Below are 20,383 nucleotides of genomic sequence, written 5' to 3'. Positions count from 1 at the left end.
TCAAACATTTCATTTACAGTTCCTTTAACATTACGTTCACAGTTCCTTTAAGAGTTTGTAACATTTCGAAGGAGCGACGGAGCGCCAGAAATTTGAACGGTGGCATATTGTGACCAGGATGACAATGTGAATACAAGATTAAATCATTATTTTCAACTTATAAAGTTAAAAAGGATATTCTGTCCATAGAATACAAATTCATGAAATAGTTGGAGTCCGATCTAACCAGGGAGTAAGAAATGGAAGGGAGATCCTACCATATGATTATACATGCTTTGCAGACGGTATTCCATTTGTATATGAAATATTCAGAAAAGCTTATTGTATACGCGGTAATTGTACATCAGACAAATATTGTATATTGTATATTGTATATTTTTGCGAGCATATTGTCCATTTCAAAGGATTTTTAGTAACAATTTAAAAAAGAAAATTTGTAATCCATTCTGTAGATTAAACCTAATATTATATATGACAGAGCTTATAACGTTTTTCTTAACGAACATTTCTAGTAGGGTTTTATGAGAATAACGTTTTCTGAGTGTTTTAACCCTATTCCTGCTGGGGTCCCAGACACCCCTTTAGCTGCCTTTGCATATTCCAGATTACCCACAAAGGATGGGACTGCAAAGAGACCTTTAGGGAATTTAAGTCTTTTTTTTCTAACATTCTTGGCTTCATGCAATTGTATACAATATATATTTTCGTTTTTAGAAAGAGCACCTTTTATATAATGTAAATAATAATATTTTAAACAAAAAAAATGTCATTTAGAATGCTTTAACCTTTTATGGACCTCAAGACTTGCCACAAACTCTAATTTTCTATAAATCTTTATTTAAGAATTATAATTTGTATATGTTTATAAAACCTTTTTAATTGTATGCAAAGCACAAATTTTAAATAAAAGAGAAAATACCATGCAAAAAGAAAAAATTCAAAACTATTCAAAATTTTTTTTGCGAAAATTGGGAAATTGCAATTATTTTAGATTAAGCTGATTAAATCAAGAAAATGTAGCTTACAGAATTTATAGTATTTATTAAGTCAAACATTAATCAACTTTTATTAAAATAATACAAATAATACATGAGGACTATCGTGATCAATAAACAGATATATTCATGACAATGTTACACGGTATAATGCGGAAATTACATATTTTGTTGAATTTGTGCAAATTATGAGAAAATAAACAGATATATTCATGACAATGTTACACGGTATAATGTGGAAATTACATATTTTGTTGAATTTGTGCAAATTATGAGAAAATGCTGAGTGCAATTTTTTCTGCCAAGATGTTTCTGCCGATAATATCCTGAACATACAAATAAATCAGTAAAGCAAAAAATAATTTTAAAAAAAGATTTTTTACTACGTTTATGACATTGTTGACTAAAAAAGTTGAGAGCGAAGCTCTCTTTATTTTTGCTAAACTAGGGAAAACATTAAATAAATTGTCGTTGAAATTTTTAGTGACCTTATTTGGAGAATAAAGTCATTTTTCTTGCCTGAAAAGTGTTTAATTGTGATAGTTTCTTTATTGTTTTGTTAGCAAGAAAAATGAATTTAATTTATTTTGTCCGAAATTTTGTGGTTTTAGAGGACCCGGATACGGATCCTGGGACCCAAAAAATAAGATCCGGATCTGATACCTGTCTGCATACGGGACATTGGGTAACTTGTGGCATTCTTCTGCATATATCACAGATAGGATGTCCATCAACACATTGCCAAATCCTTCAATTTAGAAATATGGCATAACAAGGTTTGATATTTTGTAAGGATAGAAAGCACTTACATGAGCTTTATTTATGACCATTGGTTTTTTATTTGTTTTATGTTTTTTTTAAATCTAAGATATCTAACATTTTAAAGCTTTAAAACCATCTAGAACGAAGCACAAAACCAAGGTTATAATGCAAGGAAAGTTATTTTAGAGGTGTACGCATCTTTTGTACTGCAGTGTACTGTCTCTGGGCGGTAATGTAAACACAAGACGGATGTCAAAGCCTGACATGGGATCCATCTTTCACTTAAAAAATCAATGACATATTCTGATCATAGGAAACTATTATGTAAATAATCAAAATATTCAACCCAGAGAGAGTTGGTTTCAATATGTGCGCAGAGTATTCGCAACTGCAATTAACTTTCCTTGCATTATAACCTTGCCCAAAAAGAACAAATAAACCAAATTAAATATAAGGTAGCTGCACCGGCCACAATTATTGTCTTGTCTATGATCGTTTCTTCAAGCTTTGTCATTTAAATTCATTCACATTAACCCTATTCCTGTTGGGGTGCTTGCAAACCAGGATATATTGGGGGGGGGGGGTCAATTTTGCCCCCTTCCTCCCCCCCCCCACTAAATTTAATCCCATGTTTGATGTCCAAATATGACAAATGATACATCATTGGAAAGCTCTTATGCTCTACTTTCAGAATCTGACAAAAACATTGAAAATTGGCAAACGTTTGAATTTTTTGCAAAATCCAGTTATATAGTAAAAATGTTTGCAAAAAGTCCAAAAAATGATAAAATATAATAAAAGCCCTTGGTCATGCCATTCCAAATATGCAAAAGGCTTTGCAAAGTTTTTAATAACCTGATGTGTAACTAAGAAAAACTAAAAATGTACAAATTTCTTTTGACGGGTTGTAACAACATATTTTGCAAAAATTTCTTTGCAAAACTTGTGTAATCCGTTTCCTTACGTTATAGGCTTTCCAAAAAGCTAAAAGTTATAAAAATATGACAGTTGAAAGTGGGTCAAAACAAAGATTTAGTCTGTTAAAGAAAAAAGTAGTCATTAAGGTAGTGTGCCTTAGGACTCAGGCAGTTAGTATAAAAACCCGGTTTTGGATCTAAAAGGAGGGCTATGGGTATTTAGGAAAAGTCAGAAAATTTCAATAAATTGATTTTAATAAATAGACCCCCCCCCCCCAGCAGGAATAGGGTTATGATAACTTCATAACTCCTTTTTATTTGAAATCCTGTCATGTATTATGTCAAAGGATTTAATATCATAGCCAAAATTGTGTTTAAAGACCGTGACTTCGTTCTAGTATTTCCGAATAAATTACTTTTGCCTGAATTTCAGTGCTAGACAAAGACATAAATAAACTTTTTCTTACTTAACAGGAGGTTTCATTTCTTCCATGCAAACAGGACATTCAAACTCAGAAACTAAATTTAAAATTTAGAATTATTCTATTTTTTCTCTTTAATATCTCATTACTACCTGAATTAGAAATCCTCAAAAACTTGTTCCAGTCAAATTTATCAAGGCATATATTCAACTTTTGTAAACCAACCTAAATACCAACAGATAATTCGCTTTTGAAAACAGACCAAAATTTTGTTTATTAATGTGTTTGTAAAGTTCACCTCTAATGATTTCTTTGTAGCACTACAGCCAAAAAAAAACGGTTTTTATAATAATTAAATATGTCTTGCAATTTTAGCATTGTTTAAACAAAATCAAATCTGCATCATTCACTGTTGGATGCATGTTCGAATTTATATTGGTAAGGACAATTTTTGCTTTATTCATATATTTTTCTTTTTATAAATCCGCCAATAAAAAAAAATAGAATCTTGGAGATGATTAATTCAATGTTAAATTAATAAAAAAAAATCAAGCCCAGTTAAATGACAAACTGTTATTTTCCTAAATTTTGCTTGTAAATCTTCTTTTTGCTTCTTGGCTTTCTCTTCAGCTTGGACAACTTCGGCTAAATACTTTTCCTCTAAACTTCTTTTCTCTTCAGACAACTCCGAATCAATAGTTTGCAAATCTGATTCAAATTTGAGCCTATAAAATAGAAGAAAAAAATTTAAGAATTGTTTTTGTAAAAATAATGAGATAAATAGTTAAGACGTCCATTTTAAGGAACAGCATGAAAAAGTTAAATTAAGTAGCTCTATGACCGGACCACATGTTTCTACCAGGCTCAAGTTCAAGAGAAGTGGTTTAGCTTAATCTACGTAGATCAACTACTTCTGGATATTAATTAAATCACCTTAGATCTTTTAGATTTTCTTCCAACTTTTCTTTTTCATGATTAAAGTTTTCAATACAGCGGGATTCTACAATTAAAATTCAATTACTCTTGGGAAACGGTTAAATATATTTTTTTAAATGGATGTCATACAGTAGTAACTAGAAAACAGTGAAATGATTATGTCTTTACTTTATGCTGAATTTCAAGTGACTATCCATTTTCGATTCACAACGGTACCCTTTAAAGAAGCGTTGTCTGATCAAGAATAGATGATCTATCCATCAGCGTTTATTTTAAATTGATTATATCCAATTTTAGTTTGCTCTACACATTCTTTACATTCATGAGCGCATTTCTTATTTTATAGATACAAAGGAGAAAATTGTAAAAAATTAAACACTTTTCAAGCTAAATCAGCAGAGATAAAATTCAGTTATTATTAAGATAAAGATCTGAAAGGTACTAATGTAAATTGGACATATGGGAGGTACAGGAGGGTGTCCCACAATACATGACAGTTGGTGAATAGTTTAAAATGGCTTCTTCCATAATATGTCATTTTTTTTGTTGCCAAAGAGAATAATAATAAATATTTTATGGCATCATAATTGATTGCTAAGTAAAATATATTTAAATAAAGTTTTTTCTAAACTAAATAAGCTGCAAAAAGTCTTTAATATCTAGTACAGCATATGGAAGAAGACATTCAAAACTATTCACTAACTGTCATGCTTCATGGGACACCCTGTAACTTAAAATGACAAGGGCATTAATGATTTCGTAAAAAAACACCTAATTGTGTTGTTATTGGATCGGCAGGTTCTGAATTAGAATAACATAGACTCCTAGACACAAGACTAATCCCGTTCTGCACACTCTCATCATATGTCTCAACCTCTGTTCCTTGATCAGTATCTGAGTCTGCAGCTTCTACTGGATCCACCAACCAGGATCCTCGGATACGCTCTGCTCGGGCCTCCCTTTTATTTATATAATCTATATATAATAGAATTTTTTTTTTGAAAATGCTAGATTTTTCGAGTATTAAGTGCGTATTTTGGCGTTAAAAATTGTAGATAATCTAATATTATATGGGACACTCTGTACTCTTACAAAGAATCAGCCTGCTTATACAAAGTCTCATCGATTTTTAAGACAAGGTCGACTTTGAATTGTTGCATTGGTTTTACCGCTAAAACTCACTTGTGATTTTTTTGTAGCTCTTTACATGTGCATTTCAGCACTATATAGAGTTAGTATTGTTATCTTTGGTTTTTAAGAAGTTATTGGAAACATTCTCATAGATTTTAGCTTTGAGTTGAGAGCTTGATATGTTTAAATCACAGTGTACTGTAAATATCAATTAAAGATATCATCATAATTTTGACAAATCTTTGCTTTAAAAGCAGAAAAACATCAAAATTAAAACTAGATAAATCTTTAATCTTTGATGATAAGTTATCATAAAAATAAATGTGGAACGTCTAATTTTGTCTCATAGAATAAGTCTGCATGTTATTTTTTAATAGAATAAGTGCCTAAAATGCAATGTATTACAATAATGCAGATTATCAATATTTCAACTCTTGATATGTTTAGTTACAATTAAAAAGATGTTATTTTTATGCGATTAAAAAATAACGATTATTTTCAACTTTTTCAGCTTTTCAAATACAATTTGAGTACACATAATAAAGATATATAAAATGTTACGCATTAATTTTAGATTTACTATCTCGTTGTTTGTCTATTATAATAGGCAACTTGCAGCAAAGTTATTTAATGTAAACGAAAACGGTCTTTAATAAATGTGTAAATGGCCTACCGAAGAACCACAATATTGTCTCCTCTGTCACATTCCCTGATAAAAAATATGATTATGATTTATAGGTTTTGAATAAATGAAATTAGCAAATCTTGCAACAATTTTAGCGTTAGAATGATTTTTTTCAAGCTGTCATTTTTTCCGGAATCTGCGGATTTTTCTGTGAACATTAGAATATTAAATTTTTTTATTTTGACATTTTCTCCAGAATTTTTCTTTTTTTAGGCTTTATAAACCTTCCCTTGGGTCATGTGAGTTTCCTCACAAAAATTGGGCCCTATTAACTATTTTGACGTTTATTGGACACAGACAGACAGACAATCAAAATTTAAATATAGACTAGGCTTTTGGGCGCTTCGCGTCCATCATCTTTTTTTTTATTTTTACTTGTGGCTTTATCTGTGAGCATCTTCTCTTTTTACAGTATAAAACAATAACAAAAAAAGTTTGCCGATTTCACAATATTTTTTTGCGCATTTTCAAATTTTACAAAAATAAAAAACTTTTAAACACAAATTTTGAAATTTTGATTATTTACATGAACCTTCCCTGATTTGGGTCCGATCGGTTCAGCCGTTTTGACGTTTATTGGATACAAACAAACAGACAGACACCCAATCAAAATTCAAATATAGATGAATGGGGAAATCATTTTTGTGTATGGTAACAGTTAAAAAAGATTTGAAGTATGTGCTGCAACTTATTCTACTTTGAATTAAATGCATATCATGCAAAAAAGGACAAAACAAAGAAAGTTTTACCTTATATAATATATGGTTTTAAAAACATATAAAATATATATTAATCTAAATTCTTTTGATAAATTTGTGCAACGCTAACGAAACAAATAAATAGCGAATGGTGGAAGTAATTTACCAAAATTTCAAAATATGTATATTTTACTTCACAGTTAGAGGTGAAGCAAAATCCTGATGCACTTTCTTTCGAATTCAACTAATGCTAATAATAAGTTCTTTCTGGAAAATTACTAATAATGTCTATTACTAGTATATGATAAGGAGGTTAGTTCACCTGGATCCAGACAGAAATAAAAAGTTGCATCAAATGTAAATCCTTTGTATCTCCCAGACATGTACATTTTAAAACTGTAAACCACTCTAAGTTTTCGTGTTTTACAAAAATTAACAAAATTCTCGAAAATTTTCGCGCAAAAGATAGCAATCTATGGATGACTGTGAGTTCGGTTACCTAGCATAGTCCTCGGCAGTTTTCCCATCTAGATCTTCAGCATCAGGATCAACATCACGATGTGCTGAAAAAAACAAAATGTTAAACGTGAATATTAAATTAATTTATGAAATGAGCGCTTAACCGTTCTAAATAATAACATGAACTATACGAAACATTATATATTTACAGTTTACATGAAAACATATTAAAAATAAATCGATACTGAGTGTACGGTTTGATAAAAGGGAGATGATCTATTGAGGGTTCTACGCATTTTATGGCGGACGTATTATCTGGCGTGTGAAACTACGGGGGCTGTGTCGACTTTTCTATGTACAACACGAACTATATCGAACTATATACAATGAAGCTGCTATGCTCAAAACATTAATGCAAAATTACAAAAATATGAAAGTTAAAAACTTACTTTTTTTACCTAGGCATTGTATTTTATAATTTGGGGTTTCAATGAATCAATTCATGACTTATTGCATGGGTAAGGCGTTATTATTCATAACTAGTTTTCAACAATGTAGTTTGTTTAGGGTTTTCACTGTTCAGCATCTACATAAATGATAAATGATTTTAGAATTTTTTATTTGTTTTAGATTTTTATAATCTAAATATAACTCCTCCAAAATAAATGTTTTAATAATATTTACCCAATAATATTTCCAAGCATTCTGGGTTTTCAAGTTTAGATGCATACATGAGAGCAGTTCCTCCGAAAACATCAGCAGAGTTCAAAGACACCTCCGATCTAAATATCAGCAGAGTTTAAAGACACCTCCGATATAAACATCAGCAGAGTTTAGAGACACCTCCGATCTAAATATCAGCAGAGTTTAGAGACACCTCCGATCTAAATATCAGCAGAGTTTAGAGACACCTCCGATATAAATATGAGCAGAGTTTAGAGACACCTCCGATATAAATATAAGCAGAGTTTAGAGACACCTCCGATATAAATATAAGCAGAGATTAAAGACACCTTCGAAGCAGAGTTTAGAGACACCTCCGATCTAAATATAAGCAGAGTTTAGAGACACCTCCGATAAATATCAGCAGAGTTTAGAGACACCTCCGATGTAAATATCAGCAGAGTTTAGAGACACCTCCAATCTAAATATCAGCAGAGATTAGAGACACCTCCGATATAAATATCAGCAGAGTTTAGAAACACCTCCGATCTAAATATCAGCAGAGTTTAGAGACACCTCCCATCTAAATATCAGCAGGGATTAGAGACACCTCCGATCTAAATATCAGCAAAGTTTAGAGACACCTCCGATATAAATATCAGCAGAGTTTAGAGACATCTCCAATAAATATCAGCAGAGTTTAGAGACACCTCCGATATAAATATCAGCAGAGATTAGAGATACCTCCGATATAAATATCAGCAGAGATTAGAGACACCTCCGATCTAAATATCAGCAGAGTTTAGAGACACCTCCGATATAAATATCAGCAGAGTTTAGAGACATCTCCAATAAATATCAGCAGAGTTTAGAGACACCTCCGATAAATATCAGCAGAGTTTAGAGACACCTCCGATATAAATATGAGCAGAGTTTAGAGACACCTCCGATATAAATATCAGCAGAGTTTAGAGACACCTCCGATCTGAATATCAGCAGAGATTAGAGACAACACCAATAAATATCAGCAGAGTTTAAAGACACCTCCAATAAATATCAGCAGAGTTTAGAGACACCTCCAATAAATATCGGCAGAGTTTAAAGACACCTCCAATAAATATCAGCAGAGTTTAGAGACACCTCCGATCTAAATATCAGCAGAGTTTAGAGACACCTCCGATCTAAATATTAGCAGAGTTTAAAGACACCTCCGATCTAAATATCAGCAAAGTTTAGAGACACCTCCGATTTAAGTATCAGCAGAGATTAAAGACACCTTCGATCTAGGTATCAGCAGAGTTTAGAGACACCTCCGATCTAAGTATCAGCAGAGATTAGAGATACCTCCGATCTAAGTATGAGCAGAGTTTAGAGACACCTCCGATCTAAGTTTCAGCAGAGTTTAGAGACACCTCTGATCTAAGTATCAGCAAAGTTTAGAGACACCTACGATCTAAATATCAGCAGATTTTAGAGACACATCCAAGCTAAGTCTCAGCAGAGTTTAGAGACACCTCTGATCTAATTATCAGCAGAGTTTAAAGACACCTCCGATGTAAGTATCAGCAGAGATTAGAGACACTTCCAATAAATATCAGCAGAATTTAGAGACACCTCCAATAAATATCAGCAGAGTTTAGAGACACCTCCGATCTAAATATCAGCAGAGATTAGAGACACCTCCAATAAATATCGGCAGAATTTAAAGACACCTCCAATAAATATCAGCAGAGTTTAGAGACACCTCCAATCTAAATATCAGCAGAGTTTAGAGACACCTCCGATCTAAATATCAGCAGAGTTTAAAGACACCTCCGATCTAAATATCAAAAGAGTTAAGAGACACCTCCTATCTAAATATCAGCAGAGTTTAGAGACACCTCAGATCTAAATATCAGCAGAGATTAGAGACACCTCCGATATAAATATCAGCAGAGTTTAGAGACACCTCCGATTATCAGCAGAGATTAGAGACACCTCCAATAAATATCAGCAGAGTTTAAAGACACCTCCAATAAGTATCAGTAGAGTTTAGAGACATCTCCGATCTAAATATCAGCAGAGATTAGAGACACCTCCAATAAATATCAGCAGAGTTTAAATACACCTCCAATAAATATCAGCAGAGTTTAGAGACACCTCAGATCTAAATATCAGCAGAGATTAGAGATACCTCCGATATAAATATCAGCAGAGTTTAGAGACACCTCCGATAAATATCAGCAGAGTTTAGAGACACCTCCGATCTAAATATCAGCAGAGTTTAGAGACACCTCCGATCTAAATATCAGCAGAGTTTAGATACACCTCCGATATAAATATCAGCAGAGTTTAGAGACACCTCCGATCTAAGTATCAGCAGAGTTTAGAGACACCTCCGACATAAATTATAGCAGAGTTTAGATACTTTAAATTTTTCTAGATATTAGAATTATATTTTCTTATACATTCTGTGCAATTTTAGTTCATTAAATGACTTTTTAAAAACTATTAAAACTATTATATTATAACAATTTCGAAAAAATCTCTTTTTTTACCTGGACGTGAGTAAGTTAACCACATCGGCTGATCCACTTATACAACTTAATATTAATCCAGTTCGTCTAGAAATATGTTGGACGTTAAAGGGAATGAAAAGGCAGTCAAGGGTAGGGATGGGCATCGGTTTCAAAAACGATCGGAAAAACATGAATTTTAGTTTCGTTTTGGATTTTTTAAACCTGACTAACATTCGTTTTTAGTGTAAGTTTTAAGCTTTAGAAAACAAAAAAACTAACGGAAAAAAAGTATAGTTTTGAAGTAAAAACGATCTTATTTTGTGTAAATTTTATTGAAGCAAATTTTCTCGTTCAAAGCAAGGTTTGTACGATTCAAAATTTGTCGTTTTATTCCAAAACGATGATTTTCAAAACTATCATTTGTATTATAAAAACGAGCGTTTTTAACCTAAAACGATTGATTTCAAAACAATATTTTACATCTCAAACATTCGTTTTTATTTCAAAACGATCATTTTCCCGTTTTTTAAAACGATCGTTTCGTTTTTCTTAAAAACTATCATAACTTTCCTCCCTTTCAAAAACGATTAATTTCAAAAATTATCGTTTTCAAAACGATCGTTTCGTTTTAAGATGATTTCCCACGTTAACAAACCGAAACTAACGCTTTTCCAAAAACTCAAAACTGCGGACCCTTCATTTTCAGATTGGCTTGTTCCATTTACAATAGTTTCCTTTAAACCTTTATTAGTTATACAACTTCCAATATTGACTCTGCTGTATAAACACGTTAAGAGAGAAATAAGGAAACACTATAAACACCAAAAAGAGTGTCTAAAATCAAATTGTTTTTAACATGTTTGGGTACCATTGGGAATCAGACATGCATCTTTATAAATTTAGGGTTTGCTGGTTGAATAAGATTAGTATTATTATAGTTTATTCACCTATTTTTATCTAGAACATTTATATCAAAAGACGACCTCCCAACCCAACTTCTCCTATTCCGTCGAATTATCCTAAAATAAGATTTGTGTTATTAAAACTGAATATTTTAATCAATGGGACAAAAGATTTCTGATTAGCATATTAGCTAAAGTACCGGCGTTGCCCGTTGAATTTTAAAAACATAGAAAATAAAGATTTTTATTTCTGAGAAAAAAAATTTGAGTTTTAAGCTTAGTTGGGGCTACAAATATGGGTTCCCTAAAAAAATGTCAGCTTGGTCCAGCCGTTTGGTCAGCTATAGCTCACATAAATATATATATATATATATATATATGCAATAAAACTTCAAAACATGTTTTGAATACTTATATATATTGTAAGGCATGAAACAACATTCATATGTTTAGTATAATTCTGAAATATATTAAAATGTTTTAATTTGGAGCTAATTCTTTTAATATATAATTTTATATTTATACATATATGAGCAAAGATCTTTATTACATAGATATCAAAAGTTTCAACATTTTGTTGTCTTTCATCGTAAAAATGTTTGGAATTAAAAAGTTGAAAAAAATGTCCTTCACCTTGCGACAGTGTTGAAATCACCTTCAAGACAGCTTTCTAGAAATATATCTTGAAGTCTCGTCATTTAAAATCTAAAAATAAATATAGTAATAATCAATATATATTGGAAACCTAAATTTACATGTAAATAAACATTACGGTATAATATACATATACATTAGACGTTGTACTGTACCTGCATGGATCAAGCTACTTTTAAACGTACTTGTATATTCTATATCAAACATATCATTAATTCATTACTTTAGGATGTATGTAATAAATATAGTAATAATCAATATATCTTGGAAACCTAAACCTATAAAAGATATACATCCAGTTATAATCAATGTGGAACTAACATCTACTTTTTTACTCTACAAAGGTTTGGTCCATCACCATCACTGAATTTTAAGTTATAATCACCTGACTGTATTATTGGTCAGTTTAATCTTGATCTGTACATTATACCAAAATAAAGTCAGTTGAATATAAATACTGTTTTATTAAGTTCGGACGTATTAGCTCTTGTTAGAGTTCATAGGGTTTGAGAGATTTTTATCTGAATTAATATATGCTTGAGAATACAGAGAGTTGTATCTGGATTGATACATGCTTGAGAATACAAAGAGTTGTATCAGGATTGATACATACTTGAGAATACAGAGGGTTGTATCTGGATTGATACATACTTGAAAATACAGAGAGAGTTATATCTCGAATTGATACATACTGGAGAATACCAGGTTTGTATCTGGATTGATACATACTGAAGAATACAGGGGTTGTATCTGGATTGATATAGACTTAAAAGAACTATTGGAGTAAGGCATTTATTGCAAAATTATGATTTCTATATCAATATTAATTTTCACAGTTACTGAAATATCTCTTACGTAGGACTAAAGTAATATACCTAATCTTCTGTTTACAGTAGAGCACTGATAAGAATGTATATTCTCTGATAAAGAATCCAAGGGTTGTTGTTGTTGTACATATATAACACGCATTTACATATTTTTTGTAAATGTTTGGTTCTGAATTAATTTAAAACAAGGGACTTACTTTTTTTGGATATAACCATTTAAGTCTAAATTAGACCAAAAGTTTATAATTTTTTATAACATTAGCAGAAATGCCAGGGGCGTTGCCCGTAAAGTTTAAGAAAGCCATTTTTTTAGATTATAAATGATTTTTAAGACACCCCCTGAAGTATATTAACGAAGTATCTTATATTCACCCAGAGTAATTCTTGTAAGTATAGAAATGATATTCAGAAATTGGCTGTTGTTACTAATGTACTAATTACAAGGCGGCTTCTCTACCATACAGATACACTCATTCAGATAGATAGATAGATGTATAGCTAGATAGCTAGATAGATATATAGATAGATAGATAGATGGATAGATAGATATAAATACAGATAGATAGATAGATAGATAGATAGATAGATAGATAGATAGATAGATAGATAGATAGATAGATAGATAGATAGATAGATAGATAGATAGGTTTGAAATATCAAAGTATCCATTGAAGGGACTTTTGAGCGTAATTCAAGTGAGCTATCATTTAAAAAAAGGGAATAACCAATTCCCAACAGTACCCTAAAAGGCCCTTTATCTGATTAATAAATGTAGAATATATATTGGTCTTTTTCTTGCTTTAAAATGGTTTAATTAATCCATTGTAATAAAATGTTTTAAAGTCTAAAAATGTGTTAAAATCTGAAAATGGAAAGAGCACCATTGTAAAAATATATAACTCGTGAATTGAAAAAGTCACTTGAAAAAACTCTACGATTATTTAATAAAAATGACGCGCGAACCGCCTTGTATGAAAAAAGATCAAATAACTTCTTCAGAGTTCCTTCCCGTATCAAAATTTGAGCCTAAACGGTCCAGGAGTTATGATTAGACAAAGAAACAGAGATGACTAGTTTATAAAATCAATAATCAACTGTGTGTATCTATATTTATTAGGAAATATGTTTTTAGATATATCTGACCTATATATGAATATCTATTTAGTACACAGTATCATTACAATAAATTGCACGTTAATTGAAGAACAAAAATTGTGTCTTATCTGGAAAAAATGTAAGTTTAAAATACATTTTTTTTATTGTTTGTGTTATCAAATTATATAGCATAAATATTGTAAATTATATATCAAATCTTAATTTCGATTTAGTTAGCATTTTTACGCGAAAGTTTGCTTTCGCTGGAAACCCTAGGACTCGATAGCTGTGACTGAGTATAAGAAAAAGTTGTAAATTTTTATAATCTTTAGACATTTGATACTTCTTACTGTTTTTCTAAAAGTAAGAAAACCGTAATTTTACTTCACTAGGTTGCAAAGTTGAAATTGAATGAGAAAGTTTACGTCGAGTCGAGTAATGAGTTCCTATTTGTAAAAATATAATCAAACTATTTTAATGAATCCATGCGCAACATTTAATTTGTATAAATTTACTGTTAATATATTAACATATAATTTGTTATTTTTGATATTTTGATAATCAAATCTCTTATCATTGGTGCGCAATTTACAACGATTTCTTTGGCGCAGAGTTTATTTTTTCGAAAGACTTCTTCATTGTCTTCAGTTTACTTCAGCCTTCTTTAGGGTTAACATGGCTCTATGTGGAAAGATGTCAAGTAAGTATGTGTATACTAGGCCCATGTTCTATTTTTATTGTGAACGTTTTCTTTTTGTATAGATTTTAAAACAAAAACAAGTTTGCGGATTTTATAAAAATAAATTCGTGAATTTTTTAAATCTAATGAAAATCGAATTTGTTGGAGGCTAATTTTTGACATTTTAATCATTCATAAACCTTTCCTTGGGTCCCACACAAAATTTGAGCCCAATCGGTTCAGCCGTTTGGATAAAAACAAACAGACACTATGATAAGAAAAATATATTTTTAAGTAGATTTTATAAACGCAGAGTTACCCAAAAAGAATTAGAAAACTAAAAAAAACTTTATGAAAATCTCATGATCTTAGAATAAAACTCCCTGCATCCAGTTAAATTTCTTGATAATTAATGAAATATGCGTGAATACAAAACATAACACTTTTCTACATTGCAATTCTTTGAATTTACTTAACCCTATCCCTGCTGTGTTAGATGGAAACCAGAATATGGTGGGGGGGGGAGTCAATTTGATCCCCCCCCCCCCCCCCCCCCAAGAGAAAGGGTAAGCTTGATTAGAGCATTTTGTTTTATAATCATATTTAAAATATAAGTTTGAAACTAATGCTAAACAAATCTTGTAGAAATTGGTATCTTATCATTAAAAACTAAATTGGTTAAACAAAGTTTTGAAAATAAAAAAATGTAAAAATATATCCAGGTGAGGATACTCCCCGTGAGTTTGTGGATTTCATGACGTACAAAGGAGAAATACATTTTCTTCCCAGGAAACAAATATGTACGATTGTACAACTTGCCAACATGCTTCAACATAACAAAGTGTACTGTAGTTTATGAATAAGGAAATGAGTGTTAGATTGCTTAAGTTTATAGTCAATAATGATTCAGATGAGGTCCCAAGAAACAGAGAGTAGATAAATAGTTTTGAATTTCTTCTTCCATATAAGCTGTAATATCTAGTGTTTATTTCGTTTGACAAATTCTTTTACTAAAATATATTTTACCTTAAAATTAATTTTACTATAATAGGACTGTCATATGATACATTTTGTTATGCTTTTTGGTTTCAAGGAAACTAAAGAAATGTTCAACTGTTTACTAACTTTCATGTTTCGTGGGACACCCTGTATATAACTATGAGGTAAGTCAGCTGAGCGAGCCAAAACTTAAGAAAGAGTATATTATAACCCAGTAGTATCGGAAACCTGAGCTGAAAACTTTAGAATGAGATATCCTTAATCCCGATTACTTTATCTGAGTATCCAACGGACACACTTTTGATTTTCTTCTTAAACCGTTCTTTTTTGAATATAGTACAGAAAAATCTAAAACCGGTTTTTTTAATTAGAGAGTTACTCCCATTTCCGTATAAAATCTTAAATGGCGCAAATTTTAAATTTATCGGCTTCGTATACGCGACTCCGATGGGTTGAATTTTATACACTTTTCAGGATACAAGTACAAGATTAGGTTAGTCTCGATATCAAGAAAAAGAGAAGATCAAGCATTGATCTCGCAATCCATTTTTAAAGTTTTCAGCTCTGAGTCTGGTTTCACAAACGAGATTAATCAAATTTGTAGAGATCACTATATTTTTAAGAATAAATATTTCGTATTTTTTAGTTAGTTAGTTTTATATACTCTGTTCATTTTCTATTTCTTAATGTATATCTACACAAAAGTATATACCCCGAACAGGAAACATGGAAGTTTTGTTCAAGCTGATAATCATTTTTGAGCATATTTGGTTTTCTTCTGCAGAAAGTACTCAATTCTTCTAAGAGAGCCTGAACAAGATGATGAATGCAGTCTATGCGGTAAACATGTTATTTTGAACTTTATTATATTAAAATATTATTTTGAACATTACTATATTAAAATTCTTATTTTGAACATTGTTATATTAAAATTCTTATTTTGAACATTTTTATATTAAAATTATTATTTTAAACATTATTATATTAAAGGTCTTATTTTGAACATTTTTTCTGTTATTGCAGACCCAAGATTCACCAAGCAGAGTTCAGTTTCCTGGGACAATTAAGTAAATTAAACGACCCGCTCTGCGAAGTTTTAGTAAAAAGTTTCGCACATTTTCATTTCTAAAGGCAATAAAAGTGTGTATAAATATTTTTTCTTAAAACTAAAATTTTCCCTTTACCACAGTTTCCCTAGACCAATTTTGCCTGCAAAACATCCAAAACCTTGGTAAAGTAAAGGAATTGAGTCTTTGACACAAACTCTGATTTTCTAATTCCTATATATCTGCAACCGAATGTCGTAGACCTTAGATATTTCAATCTATGAATTCTGTTGCATTAAATTATCTTAGTTTGAAATATCAAAAGTCTACAACATCAGGTTCCATAAATATAGGGATTAGAAAATTTAAGTTTGTGGCAAAGACTCAATTCCTTTCCCTTAACTTCACAGTCAAGTAATTGTAAAAAATTATTACATCAGGTTGTTCGGCACTCTTACAAAAAGACCCATGCCCGATGGTCAACACTGTTTAGCAGATTAATAATTTTACAAAATTTCCAAAACCCTTTGTTTTTTTGGGTAAAATTGCAATGGTTATTTTGACAGAAAGTTTATTAATTCTTGCCATCAAGGACAACTTTGAGAGATTGCATTAACTTAGATCAAAAAGTTTTAACGTCGGATAAGTTTTCTTTGTTGTAAATAGCATCAAAATCAATTTGAAAAAGAGATTAATTTCTAGATGAGAATGATGGGAGGATTACCAAAGAGAGTATAGATGAAAAAATTGCACGACTTGTCACAGAATCTCTGAAAAACATGGTCGACAAGGGGTATAAATGCACCAATTAAAATGTATTTTTATTTACGAAATAAAAATTAAAATTAAATAGAAAATAAACTTAATTTTAAATGTTTATTTCTCCCTGTTTTTGAATAAAATCAAGGATTGTCATGAGGCATGAAAGTATCTGCTTAAAATGCAATAAAATGCCTGGCCTAGGCTCAATCAAGCCGCCGGCCTGAATATCAGAATATTTGGAAATTATGAATTTATGAATTTTACCGCCGGAGGATAATTGTATAAACGCCAACGGGTGATTGTTTATACAGCGGGCACATGTATATCGGCGGGGATAAGTGCTTATTATATGTAAATACTGTCAACTCCAATATATGTAAATAGACTTTATTGTTCGACTACTGGATAGTTGGATATCTATTACTACTGTTTGACTACTGGATAGTTGGATATCTATTACTAATGTTTGACTACTGGATAGTTGGATATCTATTACTACTGTTTGACTACTACTGGATAGTTGGATATCTATTACTAATATTTGACTACTGGATAGTTGGATAGCTATTACTAATGTTTGACTATATTTGACTACTGAATAGTTGGATATCTATTACTAATGTTTGACTACTGGATAGTTGGATATCTATTACTAATGTTTGACTTCTGGATAGTTGGATATCTATTACTAATGTTTGACTACTGGATAGTTGGATATCTATTACTATGATTGACTACTGGATAGTTGGATATCTATTACTATGATTGACTACTGGATAGTTTATATTATTTATTACCAAATGTTCGACTACTGGATAGTTGGATATCTATTACTAATGTTCGACTACTGGATAGTTGGATATCTATTACTAATGTTTGACTTCTGGATATGAAAGTTCTATTAATTTTTTGCCCTTGATAAATTTCCCCTTCTTGATATCGTAATGGTAATACCCTGCAGGGATAAATTTAATTGAGGGATCACGCCTTGATCCTCAAATTTAAAAGTGCCCACATAGAATATCGAGATCCTACACTCAAGATTGACGAAACGTAACACAAAAGTTTTAAACTCTGATAATTATTCTATTAATTTTTTGCTCTATAAAATCTTATTCTTTTTTCTTTGAAATCATTCTTCTCTTCTTTCTTGTTTCTGTTCTTCTAGTTTTTTGTTATATTTGGTTAATATTCTTTTCTTTCTATCCCCATTTTCTATAATATTGTTGTTGTTCTTATTATATAAAGATTTTGCTAGGGGTGGGGTGGGGGGGGGTGTTGACATCTTGATTATTGTAAAAATTTGAGACGCCACAGATTAAAATATGTTGAAAAAAATCCCAGATTTTGCATTCTCATTGAGACAAATTGATGAAATTTACCGCGTTTAGCTTTATTTCTTTACCTTATTTCCTTCTATCGGAAAGGGGGAGGGGGGATGGTCGGCTAAGGATAGACAGCCTCCCCCCCCATCCATAGTTGCGCCTATGAGTTCGAATGTGTTCTATTTGAATAAATGAGCCTGTTATTAATGATGTGACACAACTAGAATATAGAAATATATTTAAATTATTATTATTCAGTCAAGAATTTAAGTGTTTACAATCCACAACTGGCATTATACCAATGTGGTACAGGGCGTTCAAATTCAAATAAATCTATAAAATTAATATAGAAAATGGAGTATTGAATGATTTTGTAGCTTTAATGATCTCAGCTGAAATATTTTTTTAGATTTAGGTAATTTTGAATTTATATTTTTCTGTTTGGTGATTGAATACAAACAAATTTTCATTTTTTTATAATTGTCTTTTGTGTCTCTCTTAAACGGACTTTGTAAGCGAAACACTTGAAACCTTAATCTGATAAAAAATGTGAAAGAGAACGTCGTTTTTCTAACGTGGAAAGTGTTTTTTTCTGTGAATTTCTCCATTCACATTCTAAATTCATACTTGATCGACAGACATCACCTTAAAGGGAACTGTTGTAAATCAGGCATAGACTTGAATTTGCGCTCACAGTCTCTTTAGTTCAATTTCCAGCTTTGTAAAAGGGGTCAGAGAACTAAAAACTGTGAAATATTCGATCTTAAACCAAAACAAGAGAAGAAATTTAGTCAGATTTGTCCATGTCAAGAGATTTAGTCTACGAAAGGGTTAAATTTCGGGGATTAAAATTAGATGTAAAGGGTTGAATACATCTTGCTTTTTCTTCAAATTGTCTCTTTCAATTTTAAAATTAAAAAAACGTTCATGATAGTTTTAACATTTTGAAGTATTTTTTCTTTTGGCGAAAATGTTTGAATTAATTTAGACCATTTTTTTTAAAAGCGAGTTTTAACGGTATTTTTTGGATTTAAAATGAATGTTCTGCATTTTGTTGAAGAAAGCTACAATTTCTCCTAAATATACACTTTCTAAAAGTTGGGTAAAACTGATTGGTGATAGAACTAAATTACCTTAATTACCTACAAGACATTTTTTCTTTCTGAATCACGTATCCCTAGCCTCCCTCCCCCTTCGCCCCCACCCCATGATGAAAAATAAACAGTTTCTCAAGTTTTCTTAAATATTTTGATGTTTGATGTTAGAAATGATTATGCTCTATTTCATTGTGCCAGTTTTTCATAACATTTGGTCAGACAGGGGGCTAACAAAAATTCCAGGTAATTCTTAATTTTGTTTCTCTTTTTAATGTTTTATTTTTAGTCAAAGTTACATTATACTGTCCTGATAGATTTATCTGAACTAAGTTAGATATCTATTCCAGTTTCATACCAAATGATTTTATATTGTAGTTTTTGTTATAGCTTACCACATTGCATCCACTTATAAAAATCCTTAATTTGGGACACCCTGCATACAGAGTTTAAAATGTGCCTTCTGCCTTATAAATAAATATGACAAGAATGAATGTTTACTAACAGATAAATACAAAATCTAGAAAATCAGGGAAACGTGAAATCCGTATAAAAGGATTCTAGCAAGTCATTGATTTCACAAATCTACCAAAATTATCTATTTACCGTACACTAGGCTTGCGCGGGACTACGATCGGACCAAATTTTGTCGAAAACGCACAGAAAAAATTATCTAAATCGCTTTTAAATTTTGTTAGAATTGACTTGATATTTTTATTTAAAACTTGAAAACTTCTCAAGCCTAATATCAAGAATTGCCTAATTTTATCCTAGATAAGGAGATATAAGCTTCTTGAAGTGTAAAAACCTCACAACTCCCTGGTTCTCCCTCCC

General features: G+C 31.0%; 1 protein-coding gene across 2 annotated transcripts; it reads right to left on the bottom strand.

Annotated features, from left to right (window-relative positions):
• Positions 1–1,053: 1,053 nt before the first annotated feature.
• LOC111714374 (uncharacterized) lies at positions 1,054–12,340 on the bottom strand. Of its 2 annotated transcripts, XM_023489465.1 has the most exons (16): positions 12,108–12,332; positions 11,702–11,773; positions 11,114–11,185; positions 10,206–10,271; positions 7,690–7,787; positions 7,046–7,109; positions 5,837–5,872; positions 4,804–4,991; positions 4,030–4,096; positions 3,678–3,821; positions 3,395–3,416; positions 3,249–3,321; positions 3,142–3,193; positions 1,659–1,743; positions 1,256–1,321; positions 1,054–1,172 (listed from the first exon to the last, which is right to left on the bottom strand). In XM_023489465.1, exons 2-15 carry the CDS (start codon positions 11,764–11,766, stop codon positions 1,265–1,267), a joined length of 1,089 nt encoding a protein of 362 aa, XP_023345233.1. In that variant the 5' UTR covers positions 11,767–11,773; positions 12,108–12,332; the 3' UTR covers positions 1,054–1,172; positions 1,256–1,264. The 2 variants fall into 2 exon arrangements, with proteins under 2 accessions (XP_023345233.1, XP_023345234.1); XM_023489466.1 differs by having other exon boundaries at positions 1,054–1,321; positions 3,249–3,306; positions 12,108–12,340.
• Positions 12,341–20,383: the final 8,043 nt, after the last annotated feature.

Source organism: Eurytemora carolleeae, unplaced genomic scaffold (genome assembly GCF_000591075.1).
Source record: "Eurytemora carolleeae unplaced genomic scaffold, Eaff_2.0 scaffold911, whole genome shotgun sequence".
Taxonomy (NCBI): Eukaryota; Metazoa; Arthropoda; class Copepoda; order Calanoida; family Temoridae; genus Eurytemora; species Eurytemora carolleeae.
Note: the sequence above shows the minus strand (reverse complement) of the source record. Positions and strands in the feature narration are given on the sequence as shown.

What these genes read in the sequence shown, in the direction of transcription:
- LOC111714374 (XM_023489465.1), bottom strand. Translation starts at nt 11,766, where the DNA reads ATGACGAGACTTCAAGATATATTTCTAGAAAGCTGTCTTGAAGGTGAT. An exon ending in ATGCTTGGAAATATTATTGG is followed by an intron (nt 7,110 to 7,689) that starts GTAAATATTATT and finishes TGTTTTTTTCAG; the next exon opens with CACATCGTGATGTTGATCCT. An exon ending in GAAATGAAACCTCCTGTTAA is followed by an intron (nt 1,744 to 3,141) that starts GTAAGAAAAAGT and finishes TCTAAATTGAAG; the next exon opens with GATTTGGCAATGTGTTGATG.